This window comes from Tachysurus vachellii, chromosome 12, assembly GCF_030014155.1.
Source record: "Tachysurus vachellii isolate PV-2020 chromosome 12, HZAU_Pvac_v1, whole genome shotgun sequence".
Taxonomy (NCBI): Eukaryota; Metazoa; Chordata; class Actinopteri; order Siluriformes; family Bagridae; genus Tachysurus; species Tachysurus vachellii.
In genome coordinates, this window is record NC_083471.1 from 10,522,112 (window position 1) to 10,544,957 (window position 22,846).

The 22,846-nt window shown below is 39.2% G+C and overlaps 1 protein-coding gene and 1 long non-coding RNA gene across 3 annotated transcripts; one reads left to right on the forward strand and one right to left on the reverse strand.

The window, feature by feature from the left end:
• The first annotated feature begins 6,884 nt into the window (after positions 1-6,884).
• On the forward strand, positions 6,885-15,551 carry ankrd13a (ankyrin repeat domain 13A). Of its 2 annotated transcripts, XM_060882917.1 has the most exons (16): positions 6,885-6,937; positions 7,051-7,140; positions 7,850-7,985; positions 8,896-9,020; positions 9,234-9,279; positions 9,596-9,739; positions 9,837-10,026; positions 10,136-10,202; positions 10,599-10,680; positions 10,797-10,858; positions 11,075-11,205; positions 11,436-11,593; positions 11,704-11,844; positions 12,080-12,249; positions 12,439-12,500; positions 12,653-15,551. In XM_060882917.1, the coding sequence occupies exons 2-16, from the start codon at positions 7,060-7,062 to the stop codon at positions 12,846-12,848; spliced, it is 1,791 nt and encodes a 596-aa protein (XP_060738900.1). In that variant the 5' UTR covers positions 6,885-6,937; positions 7,051-7,059; the 3' UTR covers positions 12,849-15,551. The 2 variants fall into 2 exon arrangements, with proteins under 2 accessions (XP_060738900.1, XP_060738899.1); XM_060882916.1 differs by having other exon boundaries at positions 6,885-7,140.
• Positions 15,552-18,981: 3,430 nt separating this feature from the next.
• On the reverse strand, positions 18,982-21,164 carry LOC132855178 (uncharacterized). The gene is made up of 3 exons (XR_009649298.1): positions 21,028-21,164; positions 20,804-20,896; positions 18,982-19,916 (listed from the first exon to the last, which is right to left on the reverse strand). It is a non-coding gene; the product is annotated as an uncharacterized LOC132855178 (long non-coding RNA).
• Between the last annotated feature and the right edge of the window lie 1,682 nt (positions 21,165-22,846).

Sequence of the window (22,846 nt, forward strand, 5' to 3'; positions counted from 1 at the left end):
TTGGGTGAATCAAACGCTGGTGTATCTGTGTGTAGGGGAGTGGACACTTCTACAGACTACAGCACTACAGGAAAAAAAAAAGAGGCAAACAGGAACAAAATAAAACCTAAAAAAACTGTTAATGATCTCAACAGTTTCTCTTAGTCTGCAGAGCCTTCTGTTTCTCTATTTTTTTATTCTGACACATAACACTGCTGTAATCTCACACAATGATACAGACAACTCTAATTAAAGTTTAGAGTTAAAGTTTAATCAACTCTGATTAAGTGTTCATTCATTCATTCATTTTCTACCGCTTATCCGAACTACCTCGGGTCACGGGGAGCCTGTGCCTATCTCAGGCGTCATCGGGCATCAAGGCAGGATACACCCTGGACGGAGTGCCAACCCATCGCAGGGCACACACACACACTCCTGATTAAGTGTTGATGATTTACAATCAGTCCCTTAAGCAGTAACATGCAATGAGATCAAACGTCTTTTCTAAGATCATTCATAATTACAGAAGCTTGAGTGATTCATTAAACTTTGCCCAGTAAATATTTGTCTGTGTTTTTGTGCTTCAGTAAAATGACAGTTAAACAGGTGAAATTATTTCATATGGAAAGGGATGAACTTCTGTCTGACTTTATTATTCATATATCCGTTACTGAATGGATTCTCAGTCATGTACTAGGAAGCGTCTTAAGTGGTGTGAACTGCTCTATAAATGTTGCACAGCAATCAACATTCACATTTTATTTATGAACATAAACTTTCAGGTTTGTTTTGTACAAATTGAAAAGTGTTAAAAATGGTGTATGAAAGCAGCTGGTGGTCAGAAGCAGATAAACTGCAGATGAATGTGTGAGTTTTCTGTTCAAATGCAAGCTTCATGCGTGCAAATGTACCACATGTCTGTTCTGTGGTTGGAAAATAATCACACTGTTAAAATGGACAGATTCTGCATGTGTGTGAGCTAAAACTTGTGGTTTAAGAGTTGGCATCACATGACTACCGGACAGCTGAAATGACTAAAGACAAAAAGAAAAATGTAGTTGTCCATAAAATCATTTTATTATTACCCTGATAATCATATGTCTATAGTTTTCTCAGTGATGACTGAACCCACTGCTTCCAGCTCTTTCTGGAGCTCTTTTCGAGTGCTGCATCACTCCTGATCTACTCTTCTGATGAACTTCCTGACTCTTCAGTCAGAGATCGTGTGAGATGTTGCTGTTCATTGCTGGTTAATGGCTGATTCGTGTTGCTTCCGCTTGCAGATAACAGCCATGATGGTGTTTTAGGAACATTTAGGAGCTAAGTTGAAATCTTTGATGAGTGAAGGTTCAGGAAGAAGAGCTAATTAATGCAATCAGATGTTTATTTATTTTTTTTTACTGTGTTGAATACTTTTTTCTCTCATTCAAATATTTATTTGTTGTTGTTCATATAAATACCTGGCCTATATTACATGTAAACTGCTACACTGGAAATTAAACAACCATTAAAGCTGTCACACAATGTATTTTACTGAGGATTAAAGAAACAGACTATATACATATATATATATATATATATATATATATATATATATATATATATATATATATATATATACACTGCTCAAAAAAATAAAGGGAACACTTAAGCAACACATCCTAGATCTGAATGAATGAAATAGTCTTATTAAATACTTTGTTCTTTACATAGTTGAATGTGCTGACAACAAAATCACACAAAAATTATCAATGAAAATCAAATTTATTAACCCATGGAGGTCTGGATTTGGAGTCACACTCAAAATTGAAGTGGAAAAACACACTACAGGCTGATCCAACTTTGATGTAATGTCCTTAAAACAAGTCAAAATGAGGCTCAGTAGTGTGTGTGTGGCCTCCACGTGCCTGTATGACCTCCCTACAACGCCTGGGCATGCTCCTGATGAGGTGGCGGATGGTCTCCTGAGGGATCTCCTCCCAGACCTGGACTAAAGCATCCGCCAACTCCTGGACAGTCTGTGGTGCAACGTGGCGTTGGTGGATGGAGCGAGACATGATGTCACAGATGTGCTCAATTGGATTCAGGTCTGGGGAACAGGCGGGCCAGACCATAGCATCAATGCCTTCGTCTTGCAGGAAGTGCTGACACACTCCAGCCACATGAGGTCTAGCATTGTCTTGCATTAGGAGGAACCCAGGGCCAACCGCACCAGCATATGGTCTCACAAAAACTAATGTAAATGAATTTAACATGCTGGAATTTTATAACTATGAAGATATTTATTTATTTATTTATATCAGTTTTGTTACTAATATATTCTGCTCTGTGAAATTTGAAACACAATGAAATTTCTGACAGACATGCTGAGATCCGATCAGAAGCTGTTGTATCTGAATGTGGGAAAGAGAAGATAAGTTGTGTATCATCAGCATAGCAGTGGTAAGAGAACCCATGTGAGGAAATAACTTCACCAAGAGAGTGAGTATACAGGGAGAAAAGAAGAGGACCAAGTACTGAGCCATGTGGGACGCCAGTGGAGAGCCTGCATGGAGCAGATGTCACTCCCCTCCATGTTACCTGATATGAGCGTCCTTCCAGGTAGGAAGCGAACCATTCCCAAGCTGATCCGCAAATCCCAAGACTTCTGATGGTGGATAAGAGAGTCTTGTGTTTGACTGTATCAAACGCTGCTGAAAGGTCAAGGAGGATAAGGACGGACGACAGTTTGGCTGATCTAGCAGCATGTAGTTACTCAGAGACATCTAAAAGGGCTGTCTCTGTAGAATGAGCTGCTTTAAAGCCAGACTGGTTGGGGTCTTGGAGGTTGTTCTGTGAGAGATAGACAGACAGTTGATTATAGACAATGCATTCAAGAATTTTTGAAAGAAACGAGAGAAGTGATATCGGTCTGTAGTTACTGATGTCTGATGGATCCAGAGCATGTTTCTTTATTGTGGGAATAATCCTTGCTCTCTTGAAAGTAGTTGGTACCTGACCAGATGCTATGGATCTATTGATGATAGTGGTAATGAAGGGCAAAAGGTCTTGTGAGATGGTCTGGAGCATAGTGGAAGGTAGTGGATCCAATGGGCAGGTGGTAGGATTGCAGGACTGCATGAGTTGTAAAATCTCTTCTGCTGCTACAGTTGAGAAATGTGACAACAAAGGTGTAGGGGAAAGAGTGCCAGAAGCTACATGTACAGAAGAAGGGGTGACAGAGTGAAGGTTGTAGTGGGTAAGAGCGAGGGGGTGAGGGATAGTTTTAGGTAGGGTAGGGAGAGTGATGCTGAAGGATACCAAATGATGATCGGAGACGTGTAGTGGGGTAGCAGACACGTCTGTAGCTGGAGAAGGACGGGTGAAAACCAGGTTCAGGATCCAGGACATTGCCTCCTTTGTGTGTGGGGATGTAGCTGTTGAGTGTCAGGGTGAATGAGTCAAGAGTCAGGAGGGAAGAAGATTGAAGCTTGTCAGAGGGGAGGTTGAAGTCACTAAGCACCGTCAGAGGGGAGTAAGTAGTGTGTCCATTTCTTCCAGGAAGTCACCTACTGTAGGGGACCAGGAGGGCGGTAAACAACAATGATAACAAGGTTGATTGGAGAGGTAACTGAAATGGCATGGAATTCAAAAGAGGAGATGGTTAAATGAGACAAGAGAGGTTTAAAGCACCATTTCTGACATGCATTCTGACATGCTTATTATTATCATAAAAATTCAGCAGTTTTCTTGCAAAGTGAAAGGCGGAAACAAGAGATTGTGTGAAAGCAGCCGGTGGTCAGAAGCGATGGAATGTAACGTGAGAGTCATAGATATTTGTGGTTTATTGTAATGCATATAAACATTCTGAGTCTCGGTTCTGTGGTTGGAAACATTAAACCATGAAATGGGCAGATTGTGGTTGTGATTGTGGTTAGTGAAATGGCTTGTCTTTACACGACTCCTGTCTGTATATTAGACAGTCAAACATTAATGAAAAAAATTAAAACCTTGGCTGGCTCTAAAATTACTCTATTAATATAATCCAAATCTTTATGTATATTCAGAAGTATTTACATTCGTCAACTAATTTTATCTTTGATATAAAATTATTCACTATGATCCACTGTCACCTAGAAATGATCTAATTAAGACAGTTTCCTTTGCAGATGTAGATGTGATCTCTTTACAGATGTGAATGCAGGTAGGAATCTGTCCATTCCCACCAATCATTAATCAGAATCAGAATCGGAATCAGATTTATTGGCCAAGTGTGTTGACACACACAAGGAATTTGGTTCCAGCAGTTTGTGACTCTCAAAGGTACAGACATAAATAACACAATACTATACAAGAAAACAATGCAGACGATGAGATACAATATAGACAGAATGAGTATAAAATATGAATATAGAATGAATAAAATATATAAAATATGAATATAGAATATGAACGATCAGTTATGTACATAAAGTGTGGGAGTGCAATAACAATATTGTGCAATATTATGCTTTTTGTGCAATATACAGCAGCAGTAGTGTGTAATATACAGATGATTTGATGACTGACAGTCCTGATAATGCAGTACTTATGATAAGAAGCAGTGAATATAATTATGGTGGGTTGTTGATCAGGGTGATTGCCTGGGGAAAGAAACTGTTCCTGTGTCTGGCAGTTTTAGTAAGCAAAGTTCTGTAGCGCCTGCCAGAAGGGAGGAGCTGAAAGAGGTTGTGTTCAGGGTGTGAAGGGTCAGTAGTGATTTTCCCTGCCCGGTTTCTGGTTCTTGTGTCATACAAGTCCTGGAGAGTGGGCAGGGGGGCACCAATTATTTTTTCTGCTGTATTAACTGTGCGTTGCAGTCTGTTTCTGTCCTGTTTTGTTGCTGCACCAAACCAGATGGTGATGGATGTGCACAGGACAGATTCAATGACTGCAGTGTAGAACAGCATCAACAGCTCCTGTGGCAGACCGTACTTCCTTAATTGACATACTGTAGAAAGTACATCCTCTGCTGGGCCTTTTTGATGATAGAGTTTATGTTGCACTCCCATTTCAGGTCTTGGGAAATGGTAGAGCCCAGAAACTTGAAGGCCTCCAAAGATGACACCGGGCTGTTGGATATTGTGAGGGGGAGTAGTGTTGAGGGGTCTTTCCTAAAGTCCACTATCATCTCCACAGTTTTGAGGGTGTTTAGCTCCAGACTGTTCTGACAGCACAATAGCACCAGCCGCTTCACCTCCTGTCGGTATGCAGATTCATCGGCATCTTGGATGAGACCAATGAGCGTAGTATCATCTGCAAATTTCAGGAGTTTAACAGTTTGGTCACTTGAAGTGCAGTCACACATCTTACAACAGACCAGAAACAATCAGCCTCTATGAGAGACACAGAGAGCACTCTTCTTGTTTCTGGATTGTCTTTTGTAAGCCTTGTTGCACTGAAGGTTACAGTGGATGAATAGACTAGAAATAAGTATGTGTACTGTATATGTGGACCTGAATCTGCTGCTGTAATCATAAACAGTGTCCTGTGCTTATCCCAGAAGAGTACCGCTTCCCTTTTCAGTCTGGTTACATCTTTGTTTTGACTCAGGGGTTTCCCTCACACTGTTACACCTGGAGTGTTCATTAGGCATCTAAATCTACATCTGGATTTCTCTGAAGCTGCTTTGTGACTATTTAGTTTTATTAAAATCTATATACAAATAAAATCTATTTGAATTAAATCTAACAGCATAGCATAGCATTTTCAATCTACCGTAATATTTCTGACTACAAATTCATGACTGTCTAGTATAATACGAATCAAATTTATTAAAGGGGAATGAGAATTCAATTCATTCCTGTCTCTCTGGTATAAATGCCCAATTTCTGTGAGATGTGTATACATATCAAATAATACATTACAATATTTACATTACATCATCTATGTAATGATGTAATGATGTATATATTACACACACTACTGCTGCTGTATATTGCACAACAGCATAATATTGCACAATACTTTTTTGGTTATTTGCACTACCATGCACTCTCTCACTTTGTGTACATTACTGATCTGTCATATATTCTGTATTCCTACTTAATACTCGTACTGTCTGTATTGTCTCACATCGTCTGTATTGTCTTGTATAGTCTCTTTTGTCTTGTCTTGTCTAGTCCAAGCTAAATTTATAGTATAGTGTTATTTATGACTGTACTTTTTCTTTGTGTGTCAAAACACATGGCCAATAAACCTGATTATGATTATGATTAGGAACCGATTCAATAGAGAAGACTCGGTTTCTTCCAAAGAATCGAATTATTACAAGAAGTCACTATCCTTAGCACTTTAACCAGCAAGCAAGATTCATTCATTCATTCATCTTCTACCGCTTTTCCGAACTACCTCGGGTCACGGGGAGCCTGTGCCTATCTCAGGCGTCATTGGGCATCAAGGCAGGATACACCCTGGACGGAGTGCCAACCCATCGCAGGGCACACACATATAGAAGTATAGAAGTAGCAAGCAAGGTTATGCATCTCAGATTCCATAAGCCCGAATGTACCGCAAATTTAAAGTTTATGTTCTGTTTAACATCTTTTTTGCTAATATTCATAGATAACATAATATTAGCTCTGTGGAACCTATAAGTTCACTGTTACCATATTTTAATACATTGAGTGGCACAAAAGACTTGGTACAACCCAAACTCCCCCTCTTTAAAAGAAGTGATGTGGAAGCGACCATTTTGTGGAAATCCTTTCTAACATTACCCTTTCTAAAATTAATCATGAAATTATTATTAAATTTCCCAAGGCCTACAGGGAAAAAATATTAAAGTATTTGTTTTTAAACTATTTATTTCTTTTAACTTCTAATTATACTTTTTACAACCTCCACCCCCTTAATTTTGCGCAAATGGTTTAATCCAGTCACTTCCTTGTTTTGTGGGAAAGTTTTATTTTGGAAAGTCTCTGCTTTCTCTACATTATATGTGCGTTAATGATTCGAATAAAGTTTGTTTGTTTTATATATTTAAACAAATGTGGCTTATGGGAAATATTCGGTACTAGTTGTTTTTATATATAAATACATATATTTTTAAAGGAGTGTGAAATGGACTTTAGGCAGAAGTTTCCTCTGCACTGCCTTGTTTGGGAGAACGACTACAGAGAGCTGGAAAAACAAATACAGGCGGTATAAACATGTTCATTTCATTAATTATTTATGTTTATTACGGGTAGTAATTTGTTAAAAGTCCCGTGTCAGCTTTGTGCAGCTAGGTTTAATAGCATGCTAGCTAACTAAATGCCTAAACAAGCTTATTGGGGTGTTTAAGCGATGAATTAATTGAACGGAATTAAGTGGTTTTGTATAATTATGTTTATGATTATGTATTATGTTATTGTCCTAAATTATTTTGAAAATTTGTGTCAAATTAATTTAAATCTCAGCTTCGCCAGAGTAGCTGTTTTGTAGCTGGTAAATTTAGGGTTATGTCCCAAACGGCTTGCTAGTGCACTAGGTAGTCTGTACAACACCGTTTATCTAGTACACTATATAGTGCACATGTAAAGGGAGCAGTGCGCGATTTGGAATTTTCTCTTATAGCTCTGCAAGCTAAGAGCAGATAGCAGGCGCAGTCACAGAGCAGTTAGTGTTTAGATGATTGAAATGAAGCTGACTGATTAGCAGTGATACTGTGTCACTTTTAAAGTGATTACTGTAACGCTTTTCAGAGTTTCTGCAGTTTGTATATAATTTAATCACAGTTGAGGAATGAGTTCAAATCAGCCTGTAATTACAGCAGAGAGCTTGTTAATAATGTATCAGGACGATTGTCAGACACGTTACCTGTGTGTTATGAAATAAATGTAATCTGAGTGTCGTTGTTGTTGATTTGCAGCACAACATAGAGGAGGTGGACCCGAGAGGACGAACCCCTCTGCATTTAGCCGTGTCTCTGGGTCACCTGGAGTCGGTCCGAGTGCTGCTGAGACACGGGGCCCAGGTCACCAAAGAGAACGCCAAGAACTGGACCGGTCAGTACGACACAGAGCGACAGACACACACACACTGTCTCTGTCTCTCACTCACACACACACACACACACACACACTGTCTCTGTCTCATACGCACACACACACTCTGTCTCTGCCTCTCATACACACACACACACACTCATACACACACATTCACTCACTCACTCACTCACTCACTCACTCACACACACACACACACCTGGGATGTTTTCACATTCATTTCAACATGCATCAGCTCATTCTGTCTATGATTATATGACAAATAATCTGAGACACATTTATTTCTTTTCCACTTTAAGTTTACAGATTATTAAAGAACAACACCTTTTTTTATTACCGCTCTCTATATACTAATGGTTTCAACTGGGAGAGAGAGAGAGAGAGCAAGAGGATGAAACATTATAAGATCATTTATACCCTCTATCAGGAAATGAGTAGCTGACCCATTACTACAGTTGTTCATATATTTATACTTGTTTTCTCTGTGTGTGTGTTATTGTAAAGAGCACAGCTCACACTAATGCAGACCTCTGAAAGGAAGGCAGAGTTAAATATATACTTTCATGACAAATAGCTGCAGGGTGTTTCTGTGTGTGTTGCGTGCTTGTTGGTATGCATGGCTGCTCATGCGTCAAGAGTTTCACTTGCCGATAAGATGAGCACACTGAAAAGGAAATAAGATGAACAATGTGTGTGTGTGTGTGTGTGTAAAATGAGGAGTAGAGATGTTAGTAATGTAATTAATTGAATCATCCCGCCTGAGTATCAAATGGACTCCCTCGAGCTGGTTGTGTGCACACATGCATGTGTGATTTAAGTGCTTTTGTCTCTGTTTTGTCAAAACCAGGAATCATGTTGTCTTTTGTGTAGAAATAATTGTGTGTGTGTGTGTGTGTGTGTGTGCGTATAGTACTTCAGGAAGCGGTCAGTACTGGCGATCCGGAGATGGTGCAGCTGGTTCTGCAGCGGCGTGATTACCTTAAAACCTCCACGGCTCTGGCAGGGGTGCCTGAGTTGCTGTGCAAGATTAGAGAGGTGATTCTCCCTCTCTCTCTCATCTCTCTCTATCTCTCATCTCTCTCTTGTATATCTGTCTCAGATCGAACTCCACACAGGAAGTCCATTGATTTCTCACTACTTCTTCAGTCTCCTCACAGAGCTCTGGCTTTACACACCCACTAAATAATGATGCGTGTGAGTGAGCGAGCGTGTGAGTTTATTTATCTGTTTTTTTCTCTCTTCCTTCAGTCTCCAGACTTCTACATGGAGATGAAGTGGGAGTTCACCAGCTGGAGTAAGTGTGTCTCTGTCTGCTGTCTAATTCTTACACACACACACATGCATAGATTCTGTTGGTCAAAAGGTGTTGAATCCTTCTCTATAACAGCAGCTTGGTTACAGGTTAACATCAAAATTTAAGTACGATATCATTTCCGTAGCAACAGCTCATTCACCATTATACAGGGTGAGCGCTTGTGTGTAATAGTTGCTAATGTTTTTGTAGAAGATTTAACATTTATGGAAGGAGTCTACAGTGCCAGTGGCTTTGTAACAGTCAGGACATGTAACACGAAAAAGAAAAATAGAGTGTGTGTTGGTTTATGTCACAGTTCCGCTGGTGTCGCGTGTGTGCCCAAGTGACGTGTGTCGCATCTGGAAGAGCGGCACAAACCTGCGAGTGGATGCCACGTTGCTTGGCTTTGAAAACATGACGTGGATCAGGGGGAGGCGGAGCTACATCTTCAAGGGAGATGGTACTCACTCACTCACTCACTCACTGATCGATATTCATTTCCAAATTACTGATTTAATAATTACTGATTTCTTTGGGGTGTGTGTGTGTGTAAACAGAGAGCTGCGCCGAGCTGATGGAGGTGAATCACGATGACGAGCTGGTGGACACGGAGCGCTTCGACATCACACGTGAGCTGGACGAAGTCACGCTCGACTCCATGCAGCCTGACCAACAGGAAGTGGCCAAACGTCTGACCACGCCCATCGTCAACACCTTCCTCGACACCAAAGACATCTCATTTGAGAGGTAAGTCACACCACAGGGCTAAAGTAAAGATAAAGAGATGATCTTTACAACAGAAAGCTGAATAATTCTGTGTGCTGCTGAGAAATGATGTTTGTGTGTGTGTGTGTAGGTGTAAATCTGGGATCTGGGGCTGGAGAACAGAGAGAACAGAAGTGGTGAACGGATTTGAAGCAAAGGTGTGCACTTTCTCATTAATCTCAACTAAAGTGAAAAGCATCTGGATTTATAAACTTGAGGATTAGTTCGCTTGAAAAGTACGCTGAACCACACTCTGAGGTGAACGTTGCAGTTCCTGTTAAAGTTAAAGTTACTGTAACCTGAATCTGGAATAATTAACTCAGTGTTGTGTTTGTATAGGAAAATACTGACACTAGAGACTCCTTCCATAAATACAGGAAGCTTTACTATTATCAGTGTGAAGGCTGCCACACACAAAACCATATGTTTTCGGCACCTCAGAACCTGGCAGCCAATCAGAATTCAGATATCAATAATAATAATAATAATAATACGGTGTGGTGTAAAGCTTGTCATGTGATGATGATGATGATGATGGTGATTCTGTTGTTTAGGTTTTCTCAGTTAACAATGTGAACGTGGTGATTCGCACGAGGACGGAGCACCTCACAGATGAAGAGAAGGCCAGAATCAAAAGTATCACATCTTATATCGTATTACACTGAGACAATAACACCATCAGAATCAGACTGGAGAAGTTCCTCATAAAGTGGTGTAGGCTGAGTGTGACTGAGGTGTTCTCTCTGTGGCAGGTGAGAGGAACGTGTTGGAAACTTTTCTCGGGACAGTAGAGCAGCAGATCAGCGCTCAGGGGGTACGTGAGGAATCTTAGGTGATGCATGAGGAATTGAGTGATGAAGCAAAGACAGTTTCACTGTACAAACCTGTGAGCTGCACTATGACTACACTACAGTCAGAGCTGCTGAAAAGAAATCCTCACTTTCTGACCAATCAGGATCCAGATCTTGTGTATATGTCAAAGTAAATGTGATTTTAAATGTGTAAGTTATTTTTACTGTATTTTTTTAAGGATTTAACTCTAGAGTACGCGACAGCGACAAACCCAACAGCCATCACTCCAGAGGAATATTTTAACCCAGATTTCGACCTGAAGGACAGAGACATTGGACGTCCCATTGAGCTCACCATCAGAACCCAAAGGTGAATAAAAAACAGATTAGCTATTATTTATTTATTTATTTATTTAATGTTATTGCTATTGTGTAATTTCCTAGTTTAGATTTTGTTTGGAAGAAAAAAACAATAATTTCTTGGAGAATAAACAGGTTTATACTAAATAATTGTCTTTGACCACATTCAGAATAAGGTCGGTGCAGCTGGTTGAGGTTTTTCTGGTGCTCTCGTAATGTCCCCGTCTTGTTGCTCCTCAGGTTTAAGGGGACGTTGTGGATGAGTGAAGAGCACCCCCTCTCTCTGGTGGAGCAGGTGACCCCCATCATCAACCTGATGGCTCGCACCAGCACTCACTTTGCCCGTCTCCGTGACTTCATCCAGCTCCGCTTCCCCCCAGGCTTCCCCGTCAAGATTGGTAACGCTCAAGTGCACATGCAGGAGCTCTTCTTATTTCAGCAGTGATATAAAAAAGGTTGTCTCACGGTTAATGATGCGTGTTTCTTTTTTAAATTCATCTTTCTACAGAAATCCCACTGTTTCATGTGCTCAACGCTCGCATAACCTTTGGAAACGTGAACAAGTGCAGTACGGAGGAGCCGGCTGACGTGAGCCAATCAGCCACGACACCTTCACCCACAGAGGAAAGTGAGAGCAGTAAAGCTTCAGGTATTGCAAACCAAACCCACAAATTGGTTTACTGTAAATGAAATGTTTCTTAAATACTGAGAGTTAAACCGTTCAACCGTGTTAATGTCTGATGACTGAACGGACAGCTTTCAGGACTAGATTCAGGAGCTAAGACCTGACTTTAGATGCTCAACAGTTCTTACCTGGGCTCAGGTACAGTGTGTGCTTGAGTGAACCAAACCAACAGACTGTTTTAGCCTTCTCTTTTTTACAGGTGCCACTCCGTTCCAGGTGTGCCCCTCTGTTTTCAATGTTCCTGCTAACTATCACCAGCGCGGGGGCAGCAGACACACCCACACTCACCCCCCCACCAACCACGACGAGGAGCTGCTGCAGTACGCCATCCACCGGAGCCTGCTTGACGCCAACGGATACGGCACACAGGTGTGTCCCCCCGTGTGTGTGCGAGTGTCCCCCTGTGTGTGTCCACGTGTGCGCGCTCATGTGTCCCTGTGTGTGTTTCTGTATGTAAATGTATGCACTGGAATGCATGAGGTGTGTGTATGTAATTTTTTAAGCTAGAACATATGAGCTCTGTATGTGTGTGATTTTCTCTTTCCTTGTGGTTTCTAGAACCCCTGGAGTGACTCTAATGGAGTTTCGACACACAGCCCAGTAGAAAGCCTCAGCGATGGGTAAGCCAGTGGTTCCACTTTCAGTAAACCATGAAGCTGTACAAATGATTCAATATAAAATAGCAATAGTCATATACTCTGATTAAACAGTCAGACCATTTAGCAGTCAGTAAATAAACAGTCAGTAATTTATTAATTTATTTTTCCCTCAGGAACGTCTCTGAAGGCGTCCTTGTGGATCTTAGCGAGACCACGCCCACCAGCACTGACTCCGCCTCCAGCCCGGATTCCGACCTCCAGCTGGCCATCCAATTGTCCACACGAGCGCAGGAGGAGGAGAAAAGGAGGCAAAAGGAGGAGGAGGAGGAGCTGGAGAGGATCTTGCAACTCTCGCTTACGGAAAAGTGAGCAAAAGAAAAGAGACCGAGAGACGGAGGAATGACAAAAGGGAAAGTTTGTTTCCTGTTCTGCACCCTCAGATCTCTTCAACGGCACGTGATTTCCAGTTGCTTCTCTCCCATCAATTGCATCTTGTATCGTTCTGTTACGCATCCAGCGATCCGTTCGATCCTGACATGAAGGACACACTTTAACTCGCAGTCTAAAGACCACAGAAGCTTTTTAACCCTAACACTTCCTGTTATTATTCTGCCTTCTCTGACATGATGACGTTGCTGCTGTGTTTTCTGAGCTGCTTCATGGAGTGTGTGAGTGTGTGTGTGTGTGTGTGTGTGTGTGTGTGTGTGTGTGTGTGTGTGAGTGTGTGTGTGAGTGTGTGTGTGAGTGTGTGTGTGAGTGTGTGTGTGAGTGTGTGTGTGAGTGTGTGTGTGAGTGTGTGTGTGTGTGATAAGTATCAAAACCATAAAAGTAAGCTCTGTGGAGTTTTACATTTTCTCAGGGTTCTTATGAGGTTCCTTAATATAGTTCTTTAGTATAACAGGGTTGATGACTCAGAAACATTTTGAGATTAGTGAACATTCTGGAAGCTCCAGAAGAACGACATGGTTCCAACCTCACGCCACGATTAGCTATAATTAACCATTGGCCAGGGATCAGCGATACGGTGTACTCTGATGCACTGTACAGCTGCTTGAACTTAACAGAAACTTACGTGAACATTAAACGTAACTATAAGTGGATAAAAAGTACGATGCAGTTCATTATTGCAAATTGGTAAATGGCTGTAAATGGGATAAAACACTTTGAGGTGTGCTGTTGTATGAAAAAGACTCAACTTTGGTGTGGTTACTGTAATGTGCTTCATCCAGTAATCCAGTTTTCTCCTTTCAGTACAAATCCTGTCTGAAGAGAAAAGTTGAATTATACAGTGATCTATGTTATCGTGAAAAATCAGAAGTCTGGGTAAGCATTAGAGAAAGAAAATGTTTATTTGTTGTGGTTTAAGTTCACGCAGGGTTAATGCAGGCTAATCTCAGTTCAGCAACTGTAGCATGAAGCATCCATATTTGCCTTCAATATACTTTTAATAAATCTAAATAAATCATGTATATAGTGTGTGCAGGACAGGTTGGATATATCTGCTCACTTGTGTTAGCCAGGTTAGGACACGAGCTCGTCGACTTCGCAAGCAATACCGAAACCACTGTGCCTCAGAGAGTGAGACAGAAAAATAGATGAGGATGTTCTAGTGTCTGAGGGTTGCACCACAGCTACAGGGTTTGTTGTTTAATCGTATAAATGCTTAATATCGAAGTCTGTGTGAAATCTCCAATGATTTCCTTTTTTTTTTTTTTTGGATGCTTTCGGATTGTATGAGATGCTGCTGGTGTCGAACGTTAGATTGGATCATTCATTATCACTGTGAGCTAAAGTAGAGGAAGACTCCAGTTTTCCCTGTATCCTAGTGCTGTGTGTAAACATGTCCAGCTTCTTCACACAACTCACACGTAGCCACTTGAAGCATAAGAGAAGGAGGACAGAGTAAGATGTAGCCAGATATTTCTAGTCGGTTTGCTTGTTACTTCAGCTCTGAGTACAGATGTTACAGCAGTATTTACACAGGGAAAGTTCCTTGTATTCAGAGAGAGTGTGTGTGTGTGAGAGAGAGAGAAAGAGAGAGTGTGTGTGCAGCTTGACCTAGATTGAAATCTCCTCTGTCATTCACAACTAGAAACATCTGAGACGGGATTCTTCAAAAGCAAGACGACCACTAGCTTTAAACACAAGCGCTCGCTCTAAAACCTCTAAAAATGTTAAATTAGGGATAGAAAATACGGACCGAAGAAGGACACACTAGGATTCAGTTGTGTTTTGGGTTTTTTTTTCTTTTCTTCCATTTGTGTGACTAAGTCAAGATTGCTGCATGTGCTACAACATGACCTTCATTATTGCTTATAATTTTTTTAGATCCTTTTCTGACTTGTTTAAGCTACAAGATACTAACTTAATGCACATAATGTAGGCTTTTCATCACAATTTACAAGTTTGTTAAATTAATAATAAAATAAATTCCACATTAAGAATGTGGCCCTCAGACAAGATGGAGCACATGGCTATGTGAAAAAAACAACAACTAATAAATACTGCGACATTAAGGATATTTTTGCTCATGTTGTTTAGTAGCTGGATGTTGGGCCATGTTTCAGTGTTGAGGAGAGAAATATGAGTGGAGACTTTTGTGTTAAATGTAACACAAGATCACTAAGAACAACGCAATGAGGTGATGTCATCAAGGGCGTGATGATGACTGTTGAAAACGGCGCAGATCTTTCACTTCTACCTGGATTGTAGCAAACAGACGAACTCTTTTTCTCATACATGCACACACACACACACGTTGCTCTTTTCTTAGTGCACCTGAAGAAACCTTCAGCAGTGTAAATGTAAGCAGTATCTTTATTTTATATTTTATCACAAAAACGACTGTGATTGTCAACAGTATATAGGCAGTGTTCTTTTTCTGGTGGTTTCTTGGGTTTTTAAAGGAAGTAATTGCCAAACATGATCAGTTTTACCATATCAGGGTTTATTGGTGTCTAATTTTCACGGCTAATTAACTGTTTTCTGAGCTGAGCTTATGGTAAACTGTATAATCTTTTGAATTTAACAAAAAAAAAATTTCATGTAATAAAAGCACTTTATATGAGTAAACATGTATTTTCTGCATTATTAACTCATAAGAACATCGACTGTGGAGCATTTGATAACCTCACACTGCTACAGATGATATCTCTGTTCCAGCTCCTCGTCTGACCAGCAGATGGTGGTATTTGAGCACTTCTCCTGCTTTTTGCTTGTTAAAGCTCCTCCATCATCTCAGAAGCACACATAGAAGTCCAGATACATAGTTACAGATGAGCTTCTAAAGATAGCTACGTGGATTTTTTTTTTTTTTTTTTTTTTTTTTTTTTTTTTTTTTTTTTTTTTTTTTTTTTTTTATTATGCAAACAGACAATTACAATATTTACAGAAGAGAAATTAGATGCAAAATACGAATACAAAATACAATATACAAAATGTGTGTGTGTGTGTGTGTGTGTGTGTGTGTGACTGTAAGTGTAACTGGGTGTGGGAGTGGAGATATATGAATGAAGGAGCATGTAGGGAAGTACAACAGATATAAAATGTGACAGTATCAACAGTAATAGCAATAATAATAATAATAATAATAATAATAATAATAATAATAATAATAATAATAATGAAAAAACCCAATTAATAAGAAATAATAATATAGTATTAGCAGTAGTAGTAATGATAAACATATTTACAAATATACTCATGAAGGGGAGGTTAAAGGATCAGGAAGAGGACAAATAGAAATAGTAGTAGTAATAGCAATAATAATGCTGATACAGCCATTAATAGTAATGATAATAGTAGTACTTATAATAGCAACGATAATAATAATAATAATAATAATAATAATAATAATAATAATAATAATAATAATGGTAATATTGATACAGCTATTAATAATAAGGTATTATAAAGCTGCTTCTGATACCCCTCATGGCCCTGGCATAGTATAGACCCCCGCCAGCATCATATTACAATGGGCTATCAAGGTGAGGTGCTGCCGGGTCCAGGGTCCCAAAATCCATCCCCATCCCCAGCCGTCCCACACATGCCACGCTTACCCTGTTTGTGTGTTGTTTTTTTTTGTTGTTGTTGTTGTTTTTTTTTTGTTTGTTTTTTTTGTTTGTTTGTTTTTTTTTTTGTTTTTGGCTTTCATTGTTATAACCATGATATGTTTATGTCAACTAGTGTATAATGCATTAAAAAAGCATGGCGTGTAGCATGGAACCAGCCCAGTGCAAAGCCCAGGCCGCCATGCCCGCGCCACACTTACCCTATGTGTGTGCTTTTATATATAGATATTAGCTATTTATAAATATATAAAATACACACATATATATATATATATTTTTTTTTATTATTTTTTTTATGCTCCAAATGAATGTGTGCACACCTCATCTAATATGTGATGCATTAAAACAGCGAGACAAGTGATGGGCCAACCGGAGATAAGAAATCTCAGGCATAAGTACAAGCTGGAGGGCGAAAGCCCAATGCCCCCGGCCCCACATCACACCCACCCACAACTAATCAGAACTGCACTACGTGGATCTGCAGCTACGTGGATTTGAGCTACGGGTCCTAATCCAATCAGACTGCAGGAAGCGGGTCTCTTTCGTGCCATGGAGGAGGACAAGGCTGTGAATAGAAATGCAGATTTGATTAGCTCAATCAGCCTCCAGGAATCATCCATGTGCTACATGATGTCAGCTCTGATCAGGAAACATGAACGATGCTGTACAATGATGGAGGCAGGTGCCGTTCAGTCATAAGCAGGGAGGTTGGTGTAAATGTTTCTGGCAGGATTAAGCTAGCTCTCTGTCTAAGATGTTAAGTCCTCTGTGTCTGGTTTTATTTTTTTATGTCCAGAAAGCATGAAACCGATCACAGCACTATCAAGCATTATTTTAGACCAATGTGACGTGAGTAATGAGGCTGGAGCTGAGTTCTTTTCCACACAGACTGTAGACTGTACAGTATCAGTTGACCATGTCATCATGAATTGGGAAGTGCAACATAAACTCCATCATCAAAAAGGCCCAGCAGAGGATGTACTATCTACGCCAATTAAGGAAGTATGGTCTGCCACAGGAGCTGTTGATGCTGTTCTACACTGCAGTCATTAAATCTGTCCTCTGCACATCCATCACCATCTGGTTTGGTGCAGCAACAAAACAGGACAGAAACAGACTGCAACACACAGTAAAAACAGCAGAAAAAAAAAAATTGGTGCCCCCCTGCCCACTTTCCAGGACTTGTAGGATCCAAGAACCAGAAACCAAGCAGGAAAAATCACTACTGCCCCTTCACACCCTGGACACAACCACTTTCAGCTCCTCCCTTCTGGCAGGCACTACAGAGCTTTGCTTACCAAAACTGCCAGACACAGGAACAGTTTCTTTCCCCAGGCCCCTTATCACCCTGATTAACAACTCACCATAATTATATTCCCTGCTTCATAGCATAAGTACTGCATTATCAGAACTGTCAGTCATCACATCATCTGTATATATTACACACACTGCTGCTGCTGTATATTGTACAAAAACATAATATTGCACAATATTGTTATTTGCACTACCATGCATTCTCACACTTTATATACATAACTAATGTCATATATTCTGTATTCATATTTAATACTTATATTGTCTATTGTATCACATCTGCATTGTCTTGTATAGATTGTATATTATAGTGTTATTTATGTCAGTATTTAACGGAGTCAAAACAGCTGGAACCAAATTCCTTGTGTGTGTCAACACACTTGGCCAATAAACCTGATTCTGACTCTGATCATCACTTGACATGACCATACATCTGATCGTTCAGCAACAGTCAGTGAGAAGGTTTCTCTGTTTCTCCTCCAGTCGAGCTAAACTTTAATAATTTTCTTCAGGTTATTTGTAATACGTCACTGATGTAACCTTGGGCTGTAAATAATCTTTAATTGTTTGTTGTTCAGGTTACTGATAGATATTCGATGAGTCAGGTGTGCTGTCATTAAAAATTATTAGTTAATATATTTTGCTTGATGGGATTTTTTTGCTTGATGGCTTGATTTTGCTTGATGGGATTTGTTTATATGGGAGTTCAGGATATTTTATTTATAACCAAACCCGGCTGACTCTTTTCCAGCACATTTTCCTGGACTTGTTCCGTTTTGTTCTCCAGCAAACTGCCTTCTCCAGGTGAAGGTGAATTCATACCAAGATCATGTGATACTTAATGTACAAACTGTTTGTACCTAATCTCAAATGAGCGAATACTTTCGCAATCTTGTAATTCGTACAAGAAATGTCATAATTTACTTATGAGTCACTTATTGTGTGTAACTACAAAATATCTAAAAGGTAAAAAGGTGTGAATATTTATGCACCACAAAAAAATACATTTCAGTTCAGCTTTATTGTCCAAATAAATATAGACAAAATCTCATACAAAATCACATGATAATTAATACATAAAACAAACACTGAGGAGAGAGATAAATAAAAACAGAGCAGCAGCTGAAAGAAACCCAGCAGGTACAGAAGCCATGAAGCTCCTCTGCCCTTTCCCTGATTCAAACACAGGATCATGTTCGACTCCATATACATTAAACATGATAATGGCATCAGGTTGAACAGAATGAGATTACTGCAGTCCATCTGTGAAGCTCTAACGTCAGAGTTTCCCTGCGCTAACACACTGACTAAACTCTCATCATGAGATTAGGGTTTCATATCAGCCTACTTCTCTAAGCTTCTATCACCGCTTCTAATGTTCCCACCAAACCCTGCATTTCTGCCGTTATACCTTTGTCAATAGCACAGAAACAAGCAAGTTTAAATAAACATGCGACTGGCTTCGGCACTTCTGCACTTTCTCTTGCTAGATAGAAATTTAAACTAATGTTAACTCATGTGTGAAACAGTAAGATGACATTCTGTTAGATAACACTGAGTGGTACAACAACCAACTATATTTAAACATGGAAACAATGTCTGACTAGCAATAAGGTTAAAAACTAAGACTGTAAACAAAACTGGCATTTTTAAACGCATTCCACATGTAAAATAACAGAAACAGGAATGATTTTCACTCAGATGTGTTTCAGCAGGGAAACGACTGAAACACACCGATATCTCAGAACTAAAATCTGGAGAGAAGTGAGAAATAGTTTCCCTGATTTAATTTCACAAAAAGAAAAGAGACACAAAGTCCATATAACCCGAAATTACCCATGATTCTACAGGCTTTTGTCGACATGAATTGAAAAAAAAACTGAAGGTCAGTAAGGTCCGTAAACACCGTTCCATCTGAGGCTCCGCTCCTCAAATCCCGGCTCCTCTTTCTCCATCATCTGTTCATCAACAGGGTTTATAATAAACCAAAACTGAACAGAAACTTAATATTAACTTAAACTTTAAAAAAAAAATTGCAAAACAGGTCCAACTGAAATGGTGCAAAAGACAGTAAGAAAGATGATTAGGTTTTTGAATTCTTCATATAGTAGTGTTGATATAAGTATCAATTAAATTGAGTAATTTAATATATAAAGTTTGATTAGAAATATAGTTTGAAAGTCCAGATTACTATTAAACAGCGGTGTGAACACTTTTTCACAGCACAAACTATAATTACATTCACTGTGGCTTAGTTTATGAGGTGATTCCATGATTGTGGCGTCATGTCGACCCTTTTTAACTTTTAACTCTCAAATATACATTGTGTTTTGTGTTTTTATTGTTTTACATTTTTAAGCCGAACCTAAAAAAACAACACATTCGAACATTAAAAATGTGTTAAAACATAATAGACAGCAAACATTCTGTCTATCTGTTGGCTTAAATAATTACACAAAAAAAAATGTAGCTAGCTAGTAGTTTTCCTCTCAAGAATCTCAGGAGATTCAGATGATGCAACTTCCTGTTGTGGGGGTTATTGATGTGTTTAGACTAAACAGGGCTGAGAAACTGCTACATAATGCTTAAAGGTATAAAGGTTGATAAAATGAACATTTTTATAACTATAAGTATGATGTGTAAAACCATAATATGATGTATAAAGCATTTTATTAATTATATAATCAAGGTAAAGTGTAGTGATAGTGAACTGAGGCAGGCAATAGAGACTATATTGAAGATTTAAGATGTTATCAGACTTATCTTGAAATTATTTTTGGTAACATGTTTTATATGTTGTTGTGAAGGACATTTTACTTTTGTTTAGTTAAATACTTAATTGTAGCCTGGATCCGACTTTAGACTCTTGCGCATGCGCGTTTCAGCAGCAGAGCATCAGTGTTATTATGGACAATTAAAGCAAATGAAATAAATCACCTGTCAGTCACCGAGCTCGCAGCGGCTTGTACACACACACCGCCATGACGAGCATAAACACCAAGAGAACAGACAGGACGGTAATGAGCAGCACTGGGAGGAAAAAGAGGAATAAACAGTAATGTCCACTACAGTAACATCACTAGCCATCTGCTCTGTTGTGCCTCATTCGTCATGTCTGCAATCTAAATATCTTCACGTCTAAATACACGAATGTTTCTTACCCAAATTTTGTTTTTGCAGCACCGCATATGGTCTTTCGTTTGCTATCGTCTCACTAACGGAGATTAAAATGATGAAAAGAGACGAATAAACCCGCAGTCCAAGCATCATTGTTATCCCGAGACAGGTTCAGTCAGAGCAGCTAGTTTCACACACACACACACACACACACACACACACACACACACACACACACACACACACACACACACACACACAGAGAGAGACACACACACTACTTTACTAAACAGTATGTAGGAATAGTACACATCTAATACTGCGTGTTCTGTTCACATACTGTGTAGTAGAGTAGTACAGTATGTGCATTGTGCAGGAATCTGAGCCGAGCATCTGCAGGGTCCTAAATCCTGTTGGATTGTTCGTTCTAGTCGTTTATTTCTGCAAAAAAAATCCGATTTCTTTTTAAATCGATTTAAGACACAGATATGCAGAAACATAAAATAATTAGGACTGATAAATAATGTGTGAGAAAAAAGAAAACTCTAAAGAACAAATCAAATTAAGTATTCTCTCTCTCTCTCTCTCTCTCTCTCTCTCTCTCTCTCTCTCTCTCTCTCTCTCTCTCTCTCTCTCTCTCTCTCTCTCTCTCTCTGTATTTTTACTGTATATCTGACTTTGGAAAGTTTCCTCTTCATCCATTGAATAAATTGTTATTGCATTGTATCACATTGGCTATTACATGGTCTGAGAAGATTATAAAAGTTTTCACATAGAATTACTTGGTTTCTTTTTAAATCGATTTAAAACACAGATATGCAGAGACATAAAATAATTAGAACTGATAAATAATGTGTGAGGAAAAAGAAAACTCTGAAGAACAAATAAATTAAGTATTCTCTCTCTCTCTCTCTCTCTCTCTCTCTCTCTCTCTCTCTCTTTCTCTCTGTATTTAAACTGCATATCTGACTTTGGAAAGTTTTCACTTCATCGAATTGAATGAATTGTTATTGCATTGTATCACATTGGTTATTACATGGTCTGAAAAGATTATAAAAGTTTTCACATAGAATTACTTGTGTAATTCTTTTAGAGTTTCATGATCCATTATGTCATTGATCACAGTGATGGTGGGTGAGATGATCCAGACAGGGTATTAAAGTCTGAATGAAATCTGAAGTTCAATATTAATTACTGGATCCACTGGAGTTTTGAGGATCATGTATCCAAGAAGCTAAGCATGCTTTACATATCTAACATCCTTCCAAATTCATGACTTCTGTTACATTTTGACTGAATTTAAAATACAGAGCTATACAATTTAAGTGAGGCTTAAAAGGACTTGTAGGACAAGCAGTGTTACCTTATCCTGTTCGTCGTTTCTTTAAATGCTATCATGGAGCGTGATGAAATAACATTAACCCACAAAGGAAACGAAGGTTACTTCATGTCAGGCTTATAAAGGTAGTCGTTAACTCCTCTGACCTGAGCAGACGGTAAACGTTCTCACATTCTGAGCTTTTTGAACTCTTGCTTTTCTACTTGAGGAGATGCTGGCACCCTGTAAGTGTCCTAATAAATCCACGTAGCATTTTGCTTCTTTGTTCTTTACTAAAATGGTGCTTAAAATGTATTTTTTTAATTCTGTCATTTATTCTATAGTTTCATGGCCTGTTTCGACTGCCCCGGTGAACAGGTTTAATCCCAAACCTCAGAAATCTATTCAAAGAGAAAATATTAGTGTACACAAATAAATGAATAAATTTGATGTTTGAATAGTTGATCACTGAGTCTGTAGTGCGAGGAGTCTGTGGATTTCTTACAGTTAAAGTTTGAGAACCGTGGATCGACTCCATGGCTGCT